The sequence below is a fragment of the Diplotaxodon limnothrissa genome, linkage group LG1, assembly GCF_057381915.1.
Source record: "Diplotaxodon limnothrissa isolate DT_005_m linkage group LG1, D_limnothrissa_male_GT1.1, whole genome shotgun sequence".
Lineage (NCBI taxonomy): Eukaryota > Metazoa > Chordata > Actinopteri > Cichliformes > Cichlidae > Diplotaxodon > Diplotaxodon limnothrissa.
Window position 1 is genome coordinate 42,530,675 of NC_140596.1, and position 20,236 is coordinate 42,550,910.

Consider the following 20,236-nt stretch of genomic DNA (forward strand, 5'->3'; position numbering starts at 1 on the left):
GGCCTAGCCAGTCTCCAGACCTCAACCCCATAGAAAATCTGTGGCGGGAGTTGAAAGTCCGTGTTGCTCGGCGACAGCCCCAAAACATCACTGCTCTCGAGAAGATCTGCATGGAGGAATGGGCCAAAATACCAGCTACTGTGTGTGCAAACCTGGTAAAGACCTATAGTAAACGTTTGACCTCTGTTATTGCCAACAAAGGTTATGTTACAAAGTATTGAGTTGTATTTTTGTTATTGACCAAATACTTATTTGCCACCCTGATTTACGAATAAATTCTTTACAAATCCTACCATGTGGATTCATGGATTTTTTTTTCACATTCTGTCTCTCACAGTTGAAGTGTACCTCTGGTGCAAATTACTGACCTCTGTCATCATTTTAGGTGGGGGAACTTGCACAATCGCTGGCTGACTAAATACTTTTTTGCCCCACTGTAGTCAGAGGAGGCCTGTTTATAGTAAATGCAGAGTATAATTGTCCATTGTGTTTATACTATACTAAACCTTATTCTGTTTTACTGATTTGAAGCCATTCAAAATAGAAAATAAAACTGTCAAATGCTTCTTGAAAAAATCTGTAAGACTTCAAATTAAACAGGATTGCCCTGTGTAGGAGGCTATCAAATGTAGTTAGCTTGGCTATTAAATTTGAATTGCTATTGTATACAAGTAGCACCAAATCAGGTGATCAAGAATTCAGGGTTACTATTAATTAGGGATGGGAATAGTCCAATTCATTGGAATCGTTAGTCTGCCTGCCTATCGATCCCGCTTATCGGTTCTTGCACTCTCGCTATGATTAGCTGATTGCAGTTTGTGTGTTGAAGGAGGAAAATGGTGTTTACAGCGTGGATATAGACATTACTTTTATTTTTATTGGATAAAAGCATGAGACCATGAGAGATGGTAAAGTGGAGACTGCTCCAGGTCAGAAACTGCTGCATTATGCTGCTAACACTTCAGCTTTTTGCAAGCACCTGCACAGGCAGCATGCTAACGCTAAGCTAGCCAATAATGGTCTTAATGTGCCTCATGACAAGCCTCTCGAAGCACTTCATCATAATGGGTGTGAGTGTAATGGGACGGTAGTCGTTGAAGCAGGACACCAGAGACTTCCAGAGACGATCATGGTGGCCTTGGTTGAAGATGTCAGTGAGGAAATCTGCAGCTGCTCTACATCCGTGGAAGAGTGATCAATCTGGATCAGCAGCCTTCCGTTGGTTAAGTCTGCGAAGTGTTTTTCTCACATCAGCCGAGGTCAGTCACATAACCTGGTCATTGTGAGGAGGGGTAGTCTTCCTCACCATTATGTTGTTCTGAGCGTCAAATAGGGCATAGAAGTTGTTCAGCGCATCTGGTAGGCAGGTGTCACCATCACAGGGAGGTGTTGGCCTCTGTGCCCTGCCGTATGTGCCGCGTGTCGCCGCTGGTCTGGAAGTGTCCGTGGTTCGACAGTTTGGCCCTTGCTGTTCACAGAGCCGCCTTGTCAACTGCTCTGTACGCGTGGTCTCGAGTCTTTAGCAGCTCACCCACCTCTGCAGCCATCCACAGTTTCTGGTTGGAGTGTATTGTGATAGCCTGGAAGACAGTGACATCATCAATGCCCTTGTTGATGTGGCTGGTCACCGATGATGTGTACACCTCCAAGATGGTGTGGTTGGTTTGTTGCAGCCTCCCTGAACATAACAGTCCTGAAGCGCAGAGAGAGCTCCTGCAGGCCAGGGTCTCAGCTGTCTCAGAGCCAGTCTGCAGCATCTGATGAGCGGTCTGTATGCCGGAATTAGCACAACACACAAGTGGTCTGATTGTCCATAACCATTCCATGTTCATGTAGATACACAAGCCACCACCGCGAGTCTTACCGCACAGAGCTACATTTCGGTTGGCACGAAATGAGGTGAGCCTGTGTAGCTGAATGGTGGTGTCCGGAACTGAGCCATGTTTCTGTGAAAACAAAAATGCTGCAGTCCCTAAATTCCCACTGTGTAGTCTGCTGGAGTTGGATGTAGTCCAGTTAATTTTGTCTAGTGAGCGAGCGTTTGAGAGCAGGATGGATGGGAGAGCCAACCAGCTTGGATTTGCTCTTAGCCAAGCACAGACCCCAGCGCATTTGCCGCGCCTCCGTTTCCTCACACATCGCTTTTGGCGACCCATCCCTCGGCCACTGGCATCAGGTGATGCCGAGGACTGGATGCCTGGTTTCCGTAGCAACCTAACTCCACACAGCGCTTCTGGTCCTGGTCGATTTTTGTATGATGGGTGTTTGCTGTTGGTAAACACGAACAACCCTTGTTCTGGTGTCCATGTGGCTCAGAAGTCGTGATGAAAAGGTGATTAAAAAGCCAATTAGTTAAACCACAGGAATTTCTTAAAGACTTAATTACCTTCAAGACCTCTAATAAGAAATCATTTTGTCTTATTAATGAGCAATAATAAATATTCCATCCATCCATCCATCTTCATCCGCGGCCGGGTCGCGGGGGCAGCAGCCTAAGCAAAGAGGCCCAGACCTCCCTCTCCCCAGCCACCTCCTCCAGCTTATCCGGGGGAACACCAAGGCGTTCCCAGGCCAGCCGAGAGATATAATCTCTCCAGCGTGTCCTGGGTCTGCCCCGGGGCCTCCTCCCGGTGGGACATGCCTGGAACACCTCACCCAGGAGGCGCCCAGGGGGCATCCTTGTCAGATGCCCGAACCACCTCAGCTGGCTCCTTTCGATGTGGAGCAGCAGCTGCTCTACTCTGAGCCCCTCCCGGATGGCCGAACTTCTCACCCTATCTCTAAGGGAGAGGCCAGCCACCCTTCGGAGGAAGCTCATTTCTGCCGCTTGTATCCGCGATCTCGTTCTTTCGGTCACTACCCACAGCTCGTGGCCATAGGTGAGGGTAGGGACGTAGATCGACCGGTAAATTGAGAGCTTCGCTTTTACACTCAGCTCCCTCTTCACCACGACGGATCGGTGCAGCGTCCGCATTACTGCAGCTGCAGCCCCAATCCGTCTGTCGATCTCCGGCTCCCTTCTCCCATCACTCGCGAACAAGACCCCGAGATACTTGAACTCCTCCACTTGTGGCAGGAACTCATCCCCGACCCGGAGTGGGCACTCCACCCTTTTCCGGCTGAGAACCATGGCCTCAGATTTGGAGGTGCTGATCCTCATTCCCGCTGCTTCACACTCGGCTGCGAACCGTTCCAGTGCGAGCTGGAGGCCCTCACCCGATGAAGCCAACAGAACCACATCGTCTGCAAAAATCAGAGATGAGATTCTGAGGCCACCAAAGCGAAAGCCCTCCGCCACTTGGCTGCGCCTAGAAATCCTGTCCATAAAAATTATGAACTATGAAATAATAAATATTCAAAAGAGAAAAATCAGTTTTCAGAATTAACTTCTGGGATGGGAAGATCATTTGTGGATGTAGGCTTCCCCGCATCCTTCTGTCTCTTCATGTAATCCCAGACACACTCGATGATGTGGAGATCAGGGCTCTGTGGGGGCCAGAGCATCCTTCCCAGTACTACTTCTTCTTCTTTATGCTGAAGATAGTTCTTAATGACTTTGGCTGTACGTTTGGGTTTGCTGTCCTGCTGCAGAATACATTTGGGGCCAATAAATAATCATTTATATTTCTGAAAACATTCTTTGCTTACAGCACCTGCCTAAAACTGTTGCACAGTACTGTAGATGGAATAGAAAAGCATGAACTAAACAGTCATGAGTGTGGTATAGTCCGGGAGAACGGAAATAGACAGGCCATTCACAGTGATCTGTTGTTTTTCCCAAGCAAGCGGCAGGATATTTGCACATTCTTACAGGTAGTGGAGATGGGCAATGATGATCCGTGGTGGAGCCCCCTGTTTGGGAGCCTGTAGAAGTGATCTGTGTGCCCTGTCCAGCAGCGGCGCTCCTTTCAAGCCCAATGCTTCCTTCAGCAGTGCCGAAACGGGATGCAGAGCAGGCGTGTCCCGGGAACCCTCATTATCCTGATGTTTTTCCTTCTTGATCTGGCCTCTAAATTGTCACACTTGTTCTCCAGAGAAACAGCCACATCTGCCAGGTGTCTTTTTGCGTTTATCATCATTGGACTTTTTTGAATCACACTTAATCTGGCCCCAATCCAAGGTGTTAACAAACTTTTTGAATGTGGGAAAAAATTGTTGTAGCAATACACTAGGTAAACAGAATTAACATTACAGCAAAATGTGAACTCTTCTCAGAAATTACTTAAAAAGTACAAACAAATACCTGCAATTATTTTAACTTTCCAAAATTTTACATTATTTTTATTCTGTATTTATTTTAAAAATGTAGAAATAATGGAGCTCTTTCAAATGTAGTACTTTGTTATATCTTCACTATGTTGGAATTATTGGTTGTAATAATAAACAATGTAAATTTACAATAAATATAACTTTTAAAATCATGCTTTTCTTGCTCCAGGACCAGATTTCCCAACACAGTCATAATAATTTCAGGTTGTATATGTCTTGACAGATGGGTTTTATCCAGATGGGAGAGGAGAGCCTGTTTATCCAGCCTGCTGTTGTACATGACCCATCCCTGTCATTCTCCGGTCTTAAACACCAGCTTCTGCGGCAATCACGTTCAGCCAAGACCAAATCTGGTCTAGATTTTAAGCGGTCCAACTACTGTGGGGCTGTACAAGGTGAGTGACACATCGAGACTGAATAGCGGAGGTCATATGGTTATAGTGACACTGACAGCAGAAGTGGTTTAGAATGATAGTTCAGGAACTTGGATGAGGTTGACAAGATGATTGGTCACGGTTAAAATTATTTGTACAAATGCATTCATGTGTATGTGTGTTTTTCCACAGGTACAGCACTGTTTAAATGTACATTCTGTTAGAACACTCTAAAGCAATGACAAAAGCCAACTTTTCGACTTTGAAAAGTCCCCGCAGGGGACATGGGAGAAAAAAAAAATTAAGACGGACTCGGGATCTCGCAAAAGTTTTAGCCGCATTCTTTGGAGGCCGCCAGCTCGAAGCCGACTGGGAGGTCGAGGCACGATGTGCCGGGAAAGCGGTGTTCCTCCCGGCTGTAGTAGGTCTCGACCTCCCGTTAGCTTCGAGCTAGTGGGTGTCAGATCTCCGAAAACGTCGGAGCACTTTTGCAAATATGTGATGTCTTGTAAACCGAGCAGGTATCTGACGTTTACACAGCTACATTCATGCCTCAAACTATCTTAAAAGTGTATTTTGTGACCCAGAAAGAGTAATATTACAACTAAGTAGCTGCTGCCATTGTTGGAATTCAACTTTTGCGAGATCCCGAGTTAGTTTTGCGAGATCTCGCAAAAGTCCATCTTAATTTTTTTTTCTCCCATGTCCCCTGCGGGGCTCCGTAGTAATTTGCAATTGGGGGAAAAATAATTGATTCACCAGAAAAGACCAAGAAATTGCAAGTGATGAAATTACAGCAACGAGAAGACCATTTTAGAGAAATATGTGTAATAGCACTCAAACCACTTTAGACAACGTGCCCCATTTACTCAAATTAGTGAATTCCTATAAGCACGTTGCCTAAATGCTTTCTATGTAAACATCCACACACATTCACAGTATCTTGCCCAAGGCAGCACTGCTGACTGGCTGCCAGGGAATCAATCCACCAATTTTGTAATTAGTGGATGACCTGCTCTGCCTCCTGAGCTACAGTCACTGTAGGTTTTTCATGAGAGAGAACACAAATGTGCTCCAATTATAAGTTTTCACAATTTATTATCAAAACGGTTAGAATTTCACTTTAGTTTTTCATGTTGCCATGGACCTTCTCTCTCTGGCTCAGAGACAAAAGGCTGCCGCGCCCGGGCGCTAAACACGTTTCTATTGCACGTCACAAAAACATAACGATAACATGATTGGTGGAAAGAGTTCGGGGTGGCCTTGGGTCTGATGTCAGCTCACGTTTCTTCTTCTGCAACTTTCTGGGCATCTCATTATTTGGAAACGCACTTCATGCTTCTGCCAGCTACATTTCCGTTACCCTGACAACCACCTCTTGCCCTCCAGTCAGACCTGCATAAACACGGAGCTGGGGTGCATTTCATAACAGCACCTAATCTAAGGCCTTGTTGTCTTGTACGTACCACAACCTCCACATTTTTGTGAAGGGGTCGTAGTCTGTTAGTATCAGAGTGAATCCAAAACTATTCTACAATAGACAAAACACAAAAATGTTACGCCAATGATGAGGCATTAGCTCTAAAAATAAAAATAAATCCCTCCTTTTATACCTTTCAAGGTGTAAATTGATTAAAAGAATAATCTGTCATTCTTTTAATAATAGTTACTGGACTTGCAGGCTATAAGCCTAGCTTATCAAAAGAGTGCAACATGAGGTCAACTGGAAATGTCTGATCACACTATTGTTACATAGTGAAAGACAACAAGAAACCTTTAACACATGAGAGGAAGTGTCCTATTTCAGTATCCTTGATCTCATCCTCACTTTCCAGGTCCTCCAGCATACTCCAAGAATCTTAACCTGTTTATTTAAGAATGAAAGTGCAGGATACAGGATACCACACTTTCTACGTACAGGGGAGGTGTGTATACCTAACACCTCCCTGTTCTGTACCACCCTCAGTCATGTGGAAACAAGTTGTTCAAACAAACCTGCAACGGTATTTTGAGAGTAAATTAGCCAATTAAACAGTAGACTTTATTAATGCGGTACAGTTTTTATGGAAACTTACCCAACAGTATGAATTTAAATCCATTTGCAACTTAATTAAGAATAACACCAATTTATATCAAAATCTTTATTGAATCAAGATCAAAATTAAGAAATCATCTTAACCACACAAGTACCTGAGTTAGGTTCAGCCAGTGTCCTATTACAGTCACTGGTAACTTTAATCTTACCAGGTTCCTGACCCCGTCTGAGGCAGGAAGTCTTTTCCTCCACAAAACCAAATTAGGTCAGCACAGGTATGGTTCACATGCAAACAGTCATAGTATAAAATCTTTGAATCTTTAAACATTTGACTCAGTTTTCTCTGAGTAAAACTGCAATAGCAATTTCTGGTGATGTTCAGTAACAGTCTTGAAGTATCAAGGAGACAGTCGTGTTCTATAATGTGCAAAACCAGAGTATGAATTTGACCCTCTAACATGTGTATGCTGTTCAAATGCCAATGCTGCAAAACAGCAAAAAAAACAAAAAACAGAAAAAACAAAAACTGCAATTATTCCAATTAAAAAACTGAAAAAGAAGATCTCAAACTGCTTCTCTGTTCAGTCGTATTTTGTATATCGACTCTTCTTAGAATAATGAAAGTGTCACAGTCGACAGCAGGGACTCAAGCGCAGGGCAGGTTGATGTTCCAAACACAGTTTATTTACAACACCGGTGCAGAATATGTACAATGAGGGGAAAATCCAGGGTTCCAAAGGTCCAAAGGGAAGCTCTCTCACACTCGCTCTCGCCTCCACGTCCAAACTCACACACGTCCACGCAGCAGGAAGGCCACAGGTCCGGGGAGGAAAACTATCACACAACAGAGGGAAATTACTCAAAGGTCACAAAGTACTTAAGCATAGATTCACGGGAGCTGAGAGGATCACTAACGTGTCTCAACCATCCAGCCACGAGAAGATCTGCGTCCCAGCCTCAAATAGTGGACAGGTAACGACAGCTAATAGCGAACAGGTGTGTGGGCCAAGGGCGGAGCCCACAGTGAGCTCCGGCCAGGCAGAGCAGTGAAGGAGAGAGAGAGAATACAAAACACATGTAGCCCTGCAGGGCCGGCTAGGCAGTCACGGGGACCATGACAAAAAGGTAATGCACTGTTGCTGGGTTTTTTAAAATTTTAGTATGATTAAAATACGTCATTTTAATTCACGTGTAAATGGACTGGTTCTTATGTAGCGCTTTTCTACTCTTCTGAGCACTCAAAGCGCTTTATACAACTTTTGCATTCACCCATTCACACAAGCACGTTTTTCTCAGTGCTTTCTAGCTGACATTCATACACATTCATACTCCGATGGATGCATCGGAGAGCAGTTTGGGGTTCGTATCTTGTAGAATGGACCCTTTTATACTTAAAGCTTAAAATAAATAGACATCAAGAGAGGAAGGCAGTGCAAATAAATGCAAACACAGCTTCTCGCGACACTCATGCTTTAATGGATGTCAGTGTAAACTATTTCTGTCAGATTTAACCTGACAACCTGAATTTTGTGTAATTACCATACAAAACTTAACACAAGTATTAAAAAAAGTCTTTTTCATAGTTTCATCGAAATGATTTTATGTGCACGGCGCTCGAAAATCTGTCAAATGTTTCAGTATGACTTTGCTAAGCTACGAAGCCGCACCGCTTGATGGATTGTCGGAGCATTACGGCTATCGTAGGCGGAGCCTCGCGGAGTGATACGTACTGCACCTCAACATGATATTACCGTATTGTGTGTGTATAACCTCTTTTTAAGTGTTGTGGATATTATACATGGTTATGCTGAGGACATGTCGGCCAGTTTCCACTGGAAATGCCTTTTGGTTAAACTGTCAGCGAGGAGTTTGCACTGTTACATGTTTATATAACATTAATGCAGATAAAAAACAGCTGCTTGTTTAAGTGAAAATACATTGATGGTTTTTTTTGCATGAATAAAGTTGTGGAGTTGTAAAGTATTTTGTCTCGTGTGAAGTATATATTTTTGGTCACATTGCCCTGCCCTAGTGGCATGTGTACCCTTGGAGGAAAGCTCTGAGCTTGTTCGATCTGTGTCTGAGATCTTGTGAAATATTTTTGTGGTAGGCCTCCCTTGTCTTCTAAAACTCCACCTGTCACCATGATGAGTGGGGCTTGCATGGGTGGTGCTCAGGAGTTACGCTTTATTTTGTGGAAGTGAACTTGCTGACAAAGATGGAAATAAAAGTGGAGCCTTATGTTTGGGCTCTGTAGCTGCTGGTCTGACCTCAGTTGCTTTGAGACACTGGCTTTGTGTTTGTGTTGATTCTGCCTCTTCCCTTTAACAACTGTTCGACACAGTATTGGTATTGTCATCGGAAGAGCTCTTGTTTTATTCACGTCAACTTTCCTTGAGCCCCAGGTTTTCACGTGTTCCTCTCTTGCTTTTTGATGTAGGGCTTTTGTTGCATCATTAGTTGGGACTTGTGTTTCTGGATCGGTGAAAATCAATCCTCCTTTTCCCCATTTGTTTTCCATACTTCATCTTGGGGTCTTTCTAATTTTGTCTGTTTCTTGTTCTTTACAAAGCCCTTCAGCTGTCTCATATTGCTGGGAGATTGTGGTTCTTCTTCTTTAAGTTTTGCAAGAAGTCAGTATTCTTTATTCTCTGGTCTCATAATGAATCAAGTATTTCTCTTTTTTATCTCCAAATAATTCTCCATAACACATCCTGTTGACTGAAGGCGCACTTTTCTTTGATCATCTTGACTTGCACCCGACGAGTGTTTCTTAACTGTTCACTTTGTAAATAAAACCTTGATCAGACTCTGTCGCCAACATAGAGATGGACAGCTGAAAACACAATGGCTGAGGAGCACTTAGATAATATTGGCTGGTCCTTGAGTTTAATGATATGCTCAGGGGAACACCAGAACAAGCCAAAGTGTTGGTCATTAGAAACATTGAACTGGGCAAATACTGATGTTACTCTTACACTGGCGGTATGAATAAACATGTGATGTGACACAACACACCACATGGCACAATCTGAAAGAATTTCATCTGAATCTGACAACAATAACAATTTAATTCAATGGAATTCGCTTTATGATCAACTGAAACTGAGAACATTTCAATACACAGACCATAATGTTGTGGACTTGGAAATCGATGTAGACCCAGAAAATAATTTCTTCTACAACATCAGCAACAACCGCTGCTACTTCACTGATGAACAGTGTAGTCACACCATCAACACGGAAAACAAATGATCAATAATCCATTTAATAGCAGAAGTCTATGTGGCAGTTTCAATAATATAAAGCAATATTTTAATCAATTCACAAAACCATTTGGAATTATTGCCATATCTAAAACATGATCAATGCAGAGAAACGACTGGATTTTGAACTGGAGGGGTTGAAGTTAATTATAAGGTGGTGAAAAGTATGACAACTACAATTGATAACTTATTAGAATGTATATAACAACTGAAGTTTATGAGGAAAAAGTGAAAAATGTAATAATTAGCTGTTTATATCGAGCACCAGGCTCAAGCATACATGTATTTAATGACTTCATAGAAGAAATGTTCTCAAAAACAAATCAAAAGTTATGTTTATCATGGTGATTTTAACAATGATCTGCTGAATGCGAATAAGCATAAAATTACCAATGAATTTTAAACACTATATACAGTCTGAGGTTACATCCTGAAACAACCAGGCCAAGCAGAATTACACCTCACTGTGCCACCTTAATTGACAATATTTTCACTAACAACATGGAAAACAACATTGTGAGTATATTATTATTTAATGGCATCAGTTTTTATGTATTTTAAAGGGCAGAGAGCCTTTCAGCCTACCACAGCTGCGTTTGGTTGACTCTGTGGAATCCTTTAAAAAGCAGTTAAAAGTTTCTGTTTAAACAAGCCTTCTGTTGATCAATGCTGTTTATTTATTTATTTGTTTGTTTGTTTTTACATTTATCCCTTTTTTATTACTTCTCTGTTTATTTTAACCTTTGTGTGCTGTGCTTTGCAACTGCCTGTCTATGAAAAGTGCTTAATAAATAAACTTTAGTTACTTACTGTAATCATGCAGAGCAGTGGTCCCCAACCCCCGGGCCGGTCCATGAGTCGTTGGTACCGGGCCGCGAGAGTTGAGGCTCGGGGGTGAAATTTGTGGTTTTCAGGCTTTTCATCTGTTTTTATTGTTTTTTTTATTTATCATTTTTATTGTTAACGTGGTTTTCCTGTGTGTCAATCTTTTTTTGGGGGGGGGGGAATCTCCACGTGTGTGTGTGTGTGTGTGTGTGTGTGTATACAATTAACCTCATTTATTTTAATTCTTTCTTTTATCTGTTTACATTATACCCCTGTTCAGCACTGTGGCTGAGACTTGATGTCTTTTAAATGTGCTACACAAATAAAGCTGACTTGACTTAACTTGACTATTCCATCTGGAGAACCACCAAGCAGCCCATTGTTGGATAAAAACAGTCTCCTCCTTGATAACTGCTCCAGTAGAGTCAGTATACAGCTGCTTGGCCTTCGGTTCATAAAGGATCCCCCAATCACATGCCTTTGGGGATGAAAATATCTCTTAGTCATAAATGCTTCTTAGAAGCACAGACCCCTTTTTACTAACAACTTACTTTACATCCTTTTGTCAGGTTCTACCGGCCAAGCAGAGTCTTAAATAATGAAGGAGGGTATGAGCTCCCCTGGAGTGCACCCACGACCAAACCAAAGTTGCTAGCTGTGATAGTCTTCTTGCAATATACCAGCCTTTTATAAAGAAACACAAATTAGGAGACACAGTTCACTAAAATTTCTTGCTTAACACCTAACAGAATTAATTTATTACCACAATGCATTCTTTGTTTGTCCAACTGTTGCTTCCTCAACCTGTTTCTTCTCTTCCTCGGTCGCAGCCAGTGACGACAGTACATAACTGGCCTTGTCTTCTGCTTGGGCTAAATCCAAGTTCCTCAGCACTGCATCGAATTTCTTGGCTTTTTAAAGCAAAAGGATTTTAAAAGTTTTAATGGGACCAAGCCATTTTGACCACAGAGTAGACAAAGTCGAGTACAAAGCATACAAAATACATATAAAATTAAAGTGGGGATAGTGGAGATGAACAGTCAGATGTCTGTAGTTTACATACATGTAAAGGCAGAAATTAGGGACATACAGTTTTTATTCATAAACACCCCAAAGAAAAAACATTCTAACAATCAGTACCTTCCTGGTTCAAAGCACTCTCCAGGTCACAAAGTGTGGTTATCCACTAAAACCATTCCACCGTGTACTGAATGTAAAAAAGTGTCACCCAGTTTAATTGGTCTCAGACTGCCTCAAAATACCTCAGAATATGAGAATTCAAAACTATTTTTATGTCTCTCAGATTGAACCAGTCAGATTGAGCCGGATATTATATGCTCTGGCCATTGAGTCCCATCTAAACCAACCCAGACAGAGCCTCACGGGGTTGACCTTTTGTGGGAGAAAAAGGCCACAGTGAGTTTGTCACCATATGCTGATGATGTAAAAGTCTTTATGACCGGGCACAATAAAATCAGCACTCAGAAATTAGCATTATATGAACCAGCTTCTGTTGTTTAGGTCAGCTGGTCAAAATGTGTTGGCCTTTGCCAGAAGAGTGGATTAATAAAGTGAAACCAAAAATGCCAGCTCTGCTACAGTGGGACAGGGAGGGGATGAAATGTTTAAGTGTGTTTCTGGGAAGGGATGACTTCCAGATGAAAAAAATTGGAAGGGTTTACTAAAAACTGGTGAGATCTGCTGGACCCAAGCCCACTGCTTGTCTCGTGGGTGCCTCTATATGACATACAGCTGTCTTATAGAGGGAGGACCTTGGGTTTTAATAACTGCGCAAAGCAGTTATTAAAAACCATGTGAGGAGCATTGACTATGACAACAATCTGTAGAGCCAGGAACCAAATAATGACCATCTACAGCATTGGTGTCAAACTCCAGTCCTTTAGGGCCAGTGTCCTGAAACTTACAAGTGTCCCTGCTACCACACACCTCAATAATATTAGTAGGTCATTTGCAAGACTCTATAGAACACTGTAGATCAGGGTGCTGAGGTGGCAATTCAACCACTGAATTCATGTTACAGCTGCTCATGAGTGAATGAACATGGTGCAATAAAAAGTACATTTTTCTAAACGCTTACATTATTCTCCAAGAAGGCTGGGTACTCAAGACCGGTTCCCCCGACCCAAAGGCGCTGGGAACAAACCTTCTCATCCACAGGGAGAAACCCCAATGTACAGGCAGCAGAGGGGATACTAGGATACCTACCCCAGCCTGCTGCCTCTCACCTAGGGCAACTGTAGACTGAGACAGAGTCCAGCCGCTCTCTCGGAGACTGGTTCCACAGCCTAAGTCATGCGTTGAGGTGAGCCAGACTATATCTAGCCGGTACCTCTCAACCTCACGCACTAACTCAGTAACCCTATCCTGGGCAGGGTGAATTGTTCCCTTGGTTGTATACTCGTAGGAGTCTTTTCGGTCTTTGTCTTATCCCTCACAAAGGACAAAATTGCAATGGGACACCCTACCAGGTGGGCAAAGGCCCCCCAACAACCTAGCCCCTGGGATCCCTGGGACACACAAACCCCTCCATCACAATAAGTGCTTAATAATAACAATTCCATGTATCCAAGTGGAACCTATTTAAACCAACGTGAAAAGTGATTCCTTTATTTGTGCTGTACTGGAGCAGAGCTAACATTTTAGCAGAATGCCATACATACATAGTGACATAGTGATGAGAATAACGGCATTATTAGTAACGCCGTTACTAATGCTGTAAATGTTTCAGCTTTCAGTAACTAGTAATCTAATTAATTACTATTTCTATCATTACAACGCTGTTACTGTTATTAACAAGGTGCAGATGCGTTACTACTGTTTTTTTTACTTTTTCAATACACTGTTGAAGCTGTCTTCAGCTTATTCAGAGTTAGGGGTTGAAACAATCGCACGTGTGCTGCTGATTGGCTGAGAAAGAAAAGTAATCATGTTAAACAAATCACATGACTTCTTTAAGGTGACATAGTAACAAGATGCTATGTCAGCCCAAGACAAGCCCGAGTCTCTATTTTTGTGTTAAAAGTGTGGACTTCAAACTATATACCTGTTTTTTAAATTGTGTTGATAGGCCACGTAAAACCAGTCATGATAAAAAATATATACCAGCGGTCCCAACCCCCGGGCCTCGGACCGGTACCGGTCCATGAGTCGTTTGGTGCCGGGCCGCGAGAGTTGACGTTCAGGTGTGAAATGTGTGGTTTTCAGGGTTTTTATCGGTTTCCAGCGTTATTTTGTTATCGTTTTTATCATTAACTCGGTTTTCCTGGGTCTTTTCATGTGTGTTATGAATAAATTTTCTTTTTTTCGGTACCGGTACTAGTTTTATTTTGTTGTATTTATCCGCGACACCTTAAAGTCCGTGAAAATATTGTCGGGCATAAATCGGTCCGTGGCGCAAAAAAGGTTGGAGACCGCTGATATATACAATGTTTTTTCCTGAATACTATTGATGTGTTTACTGTGTAAGGATAGCGCTTGTGACCAAAAAAAAGAAGTACCATACTGACCAATCAAAAATGATTTGGCAACATGGCAGGAAGAGGGGAAAGTTCTAGGAGCAATGGCAGCGAGAGAGAGAGCAAAAGAAAGAGAGAGAGAGTTTTGAGATGTGAGATATTTGTGACCTTTAGCGTGTTTGGATTGTGTAGTTAGTGTGTAGTGTAGTCGATATTTTTTTGTGTGTGTGTCAGAACAATGAGGCGACTGCTGATTGTCACAGTTGCTGCCAAAAAGCCACCAAAGTCAGATTACAGTGTAAACGGTGTCTCCAGGTGGAAAACAGGAGTGATACACCTCCTGCTGTCAGGCCTGCAGGTACCACGCTTGTGATGAGGTCCATTATCTCATAGTGGACAGAAATTATTTTTTGGAGTGGCACAAATCATTTTGTGGCATCTTATTTGATGTAGAACAGCTGATTGTTCTGTAAATAGTTTGAAATAGTTATTTTAAAAATCCTTGGGTGCATTTTTAGGTGAATAGCTGCAAAAAACTTTGTTGTTTACAAAACTTGTTCATAACTTCTTAAAGTTTATAATTTATCTTTGCATTTCAAGTTAATGATTCATTAAACATGTTTGTGGTTCTTACAGTAAAAATATAACCTTTTTCTACTCTGATTTTATGTTTTTGGTCATTTTACGTACACCAATAGTTACTTTTCCTAGTAATTAGTTACTTTTATAATATTGTAACTGAGTTACTAACCCAGTTACTTTTTTGAAAAAGTAACTATTAACCAAAACTAATTACCTTTTCATAGTATTTTGCCCAACACTGATACATACATTCTTACATGCGTTCCCTCATCTGTCATATGCTGTGGGAGTGTCTGGTTGGGCGTGGTCCAGGTTCCTGTCATTTGTCCCTGGGAGTGGAGTTGGCCAGCTCATCACCTGTTGTCAATCTCCGGGGCTCCACCTAGAGGGTTTTTAAGCCAGCACGGCCTGCCACTCCTCGCCAGTTCGTCCTGCTACCATCTGTGATTCTCCACCCATCGCACTCACCAGTAGTGCTGTTTTTGGTCTCCATCCTGTCCTCCCATCTGCTCGGAACCCGAGGATTATATACTCCACTTCTCCTCAGCCTGCCCTTCAGTCTGTATTCTCCACCTCCTCGGAATCTGGACCGGACTCTCCACTCTTGACCCTCTTTGGAATACACCCCTGGCAGCCTTTTCCCCGTTAAATGACTAGGGTCGCCAAGTAAGCCCAAGACTATTCACTGGCACTCCGTACCTTTGTCCCTTACTCGTTTGTTTCCCATTCAGTAACATTTCTCCCCTGTGTTTACAGAAGTTCCCGTTAGAAGTCTCCCCGTGCTCTACGCCGGTTTCTCCGCCCACGGATTTCCTTTAGTTTTCTGCGTATGGTTTTTGTTAAACCCAGTTCCGTTCACGTTTTGTTCTTTTCAATAAATTATACACAGTTCTAAGCAAATTGAGTCTGCTCTTGAGTCCACCGCATTCTCGTCCGTGACAGAACGAACTGGCCACTAATGGACTCAGCGGACCCAATTCGCGCCGCCATTAACAAACAGGGCGCGGTGTTAGGACGGCATGAACAGACTTTGACGTCCTTAATGGACCAGTGTAATGCTATCAGTGAAAAACAGGAGGAGTTACTTACCCGGTTGTCAGAAATCAGGGAGCCTAATCCACCCGTTTTTCCTAGTCAGCCGGGACCGTTGCCTGCACCCGCCGTTGCGCGTCCTGAATCGGCTTATCGGGGCATCTCTTCTCCTCCACCGGAGCCTTTTCATGGAGAGCTGGGGCTGTGTGGGGGGTTCCTGTTTCAGTGGTCGTTGTTCGTCAATCGCACGCCGCACGCGTTTCCTAATGAGGCTGCCAAGATTTCCCATTTTGTTGGGTTGCTTAGGGGTAAGGCGCTTGCGTGGGCTGAGGCGTTTTTGTTTTCTCATCCTATTGCCTCGTGTTCCTATGAGGACTTCCTCAAGGAATTCAAGGCTACGTTCGCTCACCCGATCTCTGAGGGTACTGCAGCTAAGAGGCTGTTGGGACTCCGCCAGGGAAAACGCAGCGTTGCGGAATATGCGATCGAGTTCCGCACCGCTGCTGTTGAAGCGGGTTGGCCGGATGCTGCGCTGCGGGGTATTTTCCTAGCGTCCCTTTCCGAACAACTGAAGGATCAGCTGGCTGTGCACGACGAGCCGGCCACGTTTGAAGCGCTTGCCTCTCTTGCTCTCAGGATCGATAGTCGACTGAGGGAGAGAGACGCTGAGAGGCGGTCCAAACCCTCTCCGTCTCTGTTTCGACCCGCGGCCGTTTCGGCGTTACCCCCGTCGCTTCCGGTGACATCATCCGTCCGTTCTCGATCTCCTTCCCCTGAGCCTATGCAGATTGGCCGCGCTCGGCTCACTCCTGAGGAGCGGGAGCGGCGTTTCCGAGCCGGAGAGTGCTTCTACTGCGGGGGAAGCGGCCATCGCATCGCTGTTTGCCCAGTCCGGCCAAAAGGCGTGGCCCGCCGGTAAGTCCGGGGTTACGGGTGGGCAGTGTTTTTAAGAGTGATAAACCCCGTTTTTTGCTTTCGGTTTCGTTGATGTCCGGTACTAAGGCTCATTCTCTCCGTGCTCTCGTTGACTCCGGGTCGGAGCAGAATTTGATAGATGCTGCGGTGGCTAAATCGTTCGATTTGCCCCTCATTCCGCTCGAGCCTCCGATCCCGGCCGCCGCTCTGAATAATGAGGTGTTCGCGATGATCACTCACCGGACCGCGCCTGTCAAGTTAGTCATGTCAGGTAATCATCAGGAAGACATAACTCTCTTTGCCACCTCTTCCCTTGACGTGCCAGTGATCCTTGGTTTTCCGTGGTTGCAGAAGCACAATCCGCACATTGACTGGGCAGGGAAGAAAGTAGCGGGTTGGAGTTTGTTTTGTCTCGCCAACTGTTTAAAGTCAGCTCTGCCCTCGGGGGCTTTTGTTTCTCCTCCAGTGGTTGTCTCCCCCCCTGACCTTTCCCCTGTCCCTCCTGAATATCATGATCTACAAGAAGTGTTCAGTAAAGACAGGGCTCTGTCGCTGCCTCCTCATCGGCCCTATGATTGTGCTATTGATCTCCTCCCCGGTGCCCCTCTGCCCTCCAGCCGTCTCTATAACCTGTCCCGTTCGGAGAGGGGGACTATGGAGACGTACGTCCGGGATTCGCTGGCGGCCGGTCTCATTCGTCCTTCTTCTTCACCGGTGGCCGCTGGTTTCTTTTTTGTTTCTAAAAAGGATGCGTCGCTCCGGCCGTGCATTGATTATAGGGGCCTTAATGCGATCACGATTAGGAACAGGTATCCCCTGCCTTTGATCAGTTCAGCTTTCGAACCCCTCCACGGGGCCACTGTCTTCTCTAAGTTGGACTTGAGGAATGCATACCACCTTGTCCGCATAAGGGAGGGTGACGAGTGGAAGACTGCTTTTAACACTCCTCTGGGGCATTTTGAATACCTGGTGATGCCGTTTGGCCTCACCAATGCCCCTGCAGTCTTCCAGGCACTGGTGAATGACGTGCTCCGGGATTTTTTGAATGTTTTTGTGTTTGTTTATCTGGACGACATTCTGATTTTTTCTCAGTCCCTTGAGGAACATCGGGTGCATGTCCGGAGTGTGCTGCAGCGACTGTTGGAGAACCGCCTTTATGTGAAGGCCGAGAAGTGTGACTTTCATGTCTCGTCTATCTCGTTTCTGGGCTACTTACTGGCGGAAGGGCAGGTGAAGACGGACCCTGTAAAAGTTAAGGCAGTGGTGGAGTGGCCCGTTCCTGGTTCGCGTAGACAGCTGCAGCAGTTCCTTGGCTTCGCAAATTTCTACAGGCGTTTTGTCAGGGACTACAGTCGGGTGGCTGCGCCTCTCACTCGCCTTACTTCCTCCCGGGTCCCCTTCGTTTGGTCCCCCGAGGCTCACTCGGCCTTTGCCACACTCAAGCGACTTTTCACTTCGGCTCCTGTTTTAGTCCATCCTGACACGAGTAGGCAGTTTGTGGTGGAGGTTGATGCTTCAAGTGTGGGGGTGGGGGCTGTGCTGTCTCAGCGTTCTGGTCCTCGTGGCAAGCTCCAGCCCTGCGCCTATTTTTCTCGACGCCTTTCTCCTGCCGAACAGAACTATGACGTTGGGGATAGGGAGCTCCTGGCCATTAAGTTGGCTTTGGAGGAGTGGCGCCACTGGCTGGAGGGGTCGGAACATCCATTTATCATCTGGACAGATCACAAGAATCTGACTTATCTCAGAACGGCTAAAAGACTGAACTCCCGCCAGGCTCGGTGGTCCCTTTTCTTTGCTCGATTTAACTTTGATATTTCCTATCGCCCTGGTTCCAGGAATCTTAAACCCGATGCTCTGTCTCGCCAGTACTCCTCGGACTCAGACTCCCGGGACCCGGAGCTCATTCTCCCTTCCACCTGCAGGATTGGCTCCCTCACCTGGGATGTGGAGGAGGCTATACGCCAAGGACTACGGGACGACGTTGATCCGGGAACCGGCCCGCCCGGTCGGCGTTTTGTGCCCTCTGCCGCCCGGTCGGCTGTTATCCATTGGATCCATACAGCCCGGTTTACTTGCCATCCGGGAGTGAGTAGGACCACGGCTTTGTTGAAGAGGTATTTCTGGTGGCGTTCTATGGACAAGGATGTGAAGGCTTATGTAGCTGCCTGTTCCGTTTGTGCCCGTAACAAGACCTCTAATCGGCCCCCGTCTGGCTTACTCCGACCGCTGAGTACCCCGCATAGGCCTTGGTCTCATATCGCCTTGGATTTTGTTACCGGCCTCCCAGCCTCTTCGGGGAAGACGGTGGTTCTGTCCATAGTTGATCGGTTTTCCAAGGCGGCTCACTTCGTGGCCCTGGACAAGCTGCCGACGGCTGCAGAGACCACCCAGCTCCTTACAGACCATGTGTTCCGTCTTCATGGCATACCCTCGGAGATTGTGTCTGACAGGGGGCCTCAGTTTGTCTCCCGAGTGTGGAAGGCCTTCTGTACGGCCCTGGGTGCCAAGGTCAACTTGAGTTCTGGTTTCCATCCGCAGACCAATGGCCAGACTGAGCGTTTGAACCAGGAGTTGGAATCCGCTCTTCGCTGCGTCTCGTCACTGAACCCGGCGGCCTGGTCGTCTCAGTTGCCTTGGGTGGAGTATGCCCATAATTCTCTCACGTCTTCGGCGACGGGTTTGTCGCCCTTTGAGGCCTCGCTGGGATATCAGCCACCGTTGTTCCCAGAGGATGGGGCGGATTTGGCTGTTCCTTCGGTCCAGCATCACCTTCAACGCTGCCGGCGGGTGTGGCGGAGGGTCCGGCGGGCTCTCCTTGCAACTGTCGACCGGCAACGGGATTATGCGGATCGTCGCCGCTCTGTCGCTCCGGCGTATCGGCCTGGACAACGGGTGTGGCTTTGTGCTAAGGACATTCCCTTGCGGTCGCTTTCTCGAAAGTTGGCTCCCCGCTATGTTGGCCCCTATGAGATCACTGCTGTCGTCGGCCCCTCGGCGGTCCGTCTCAGGCTCCCGGCTTCCTGGCGTGTCCATCCGACGTTTCACGTCTCTCAGGTCAAGCCGGTCCGTAGCAGTCCTCTGTGTCCACCGCCTGTTCCCCCGCCTCCCGCCCGGCTCGTGGACGGTCATCCGGCCTATTCGGTCCGGCGGATCGTTGACGTGCGCCGCCGTGGTCGTGGTGTCCAGTACCTGGTGGACTGGGAGGGGTATGGGCCTGAGGAGCATTCTTGGGTTCCCCGGTCGCTCGTTCTGGACCCGTCTCTGATCGCTGCGTTTCGTTCCTCCCCTCGCAGGGCCCGGTCTGGGGGGTCGCCGGGTGGCGGCCCTTGAGGGGGAGGTACTGTCATATGCTGTGGGAGTGTCTGGTTGGGCGTGGTCCAGGTTCCTGTCATTTGTCCCTGGGAGTGGAGTTGGCCAGCTCATCACCTGTTGTCAATCTCCGGGGCTCCACCTAGAGGGTTT

The 20,236-nt window shown here is 45.8% G+C and overlaps 1 protein-coding gene across 1 annotated transcript in view; it reads left to right on the plus strand.

The window, feature by feature from the left end:
* Positions 1-20,236, plus strand: part of adamts17 (ADAM metallopeptidase with thrombospondin type 1 motif, 17) — a 101,239-nt gene that overhangs the window by 13,197 nt on the left and 67,806 nt on the right. The window contains exon 3 of the mRNA XM_085350667.1: positions 4,493-4,664. Within this exon, the coding sequence (XP_085206793.1) occupies positions 4,493-4,664 (172 nt within the window). The remainder of the gene's footprint in view (positions 1-4,492; positions 4,665-20,236) is intronic.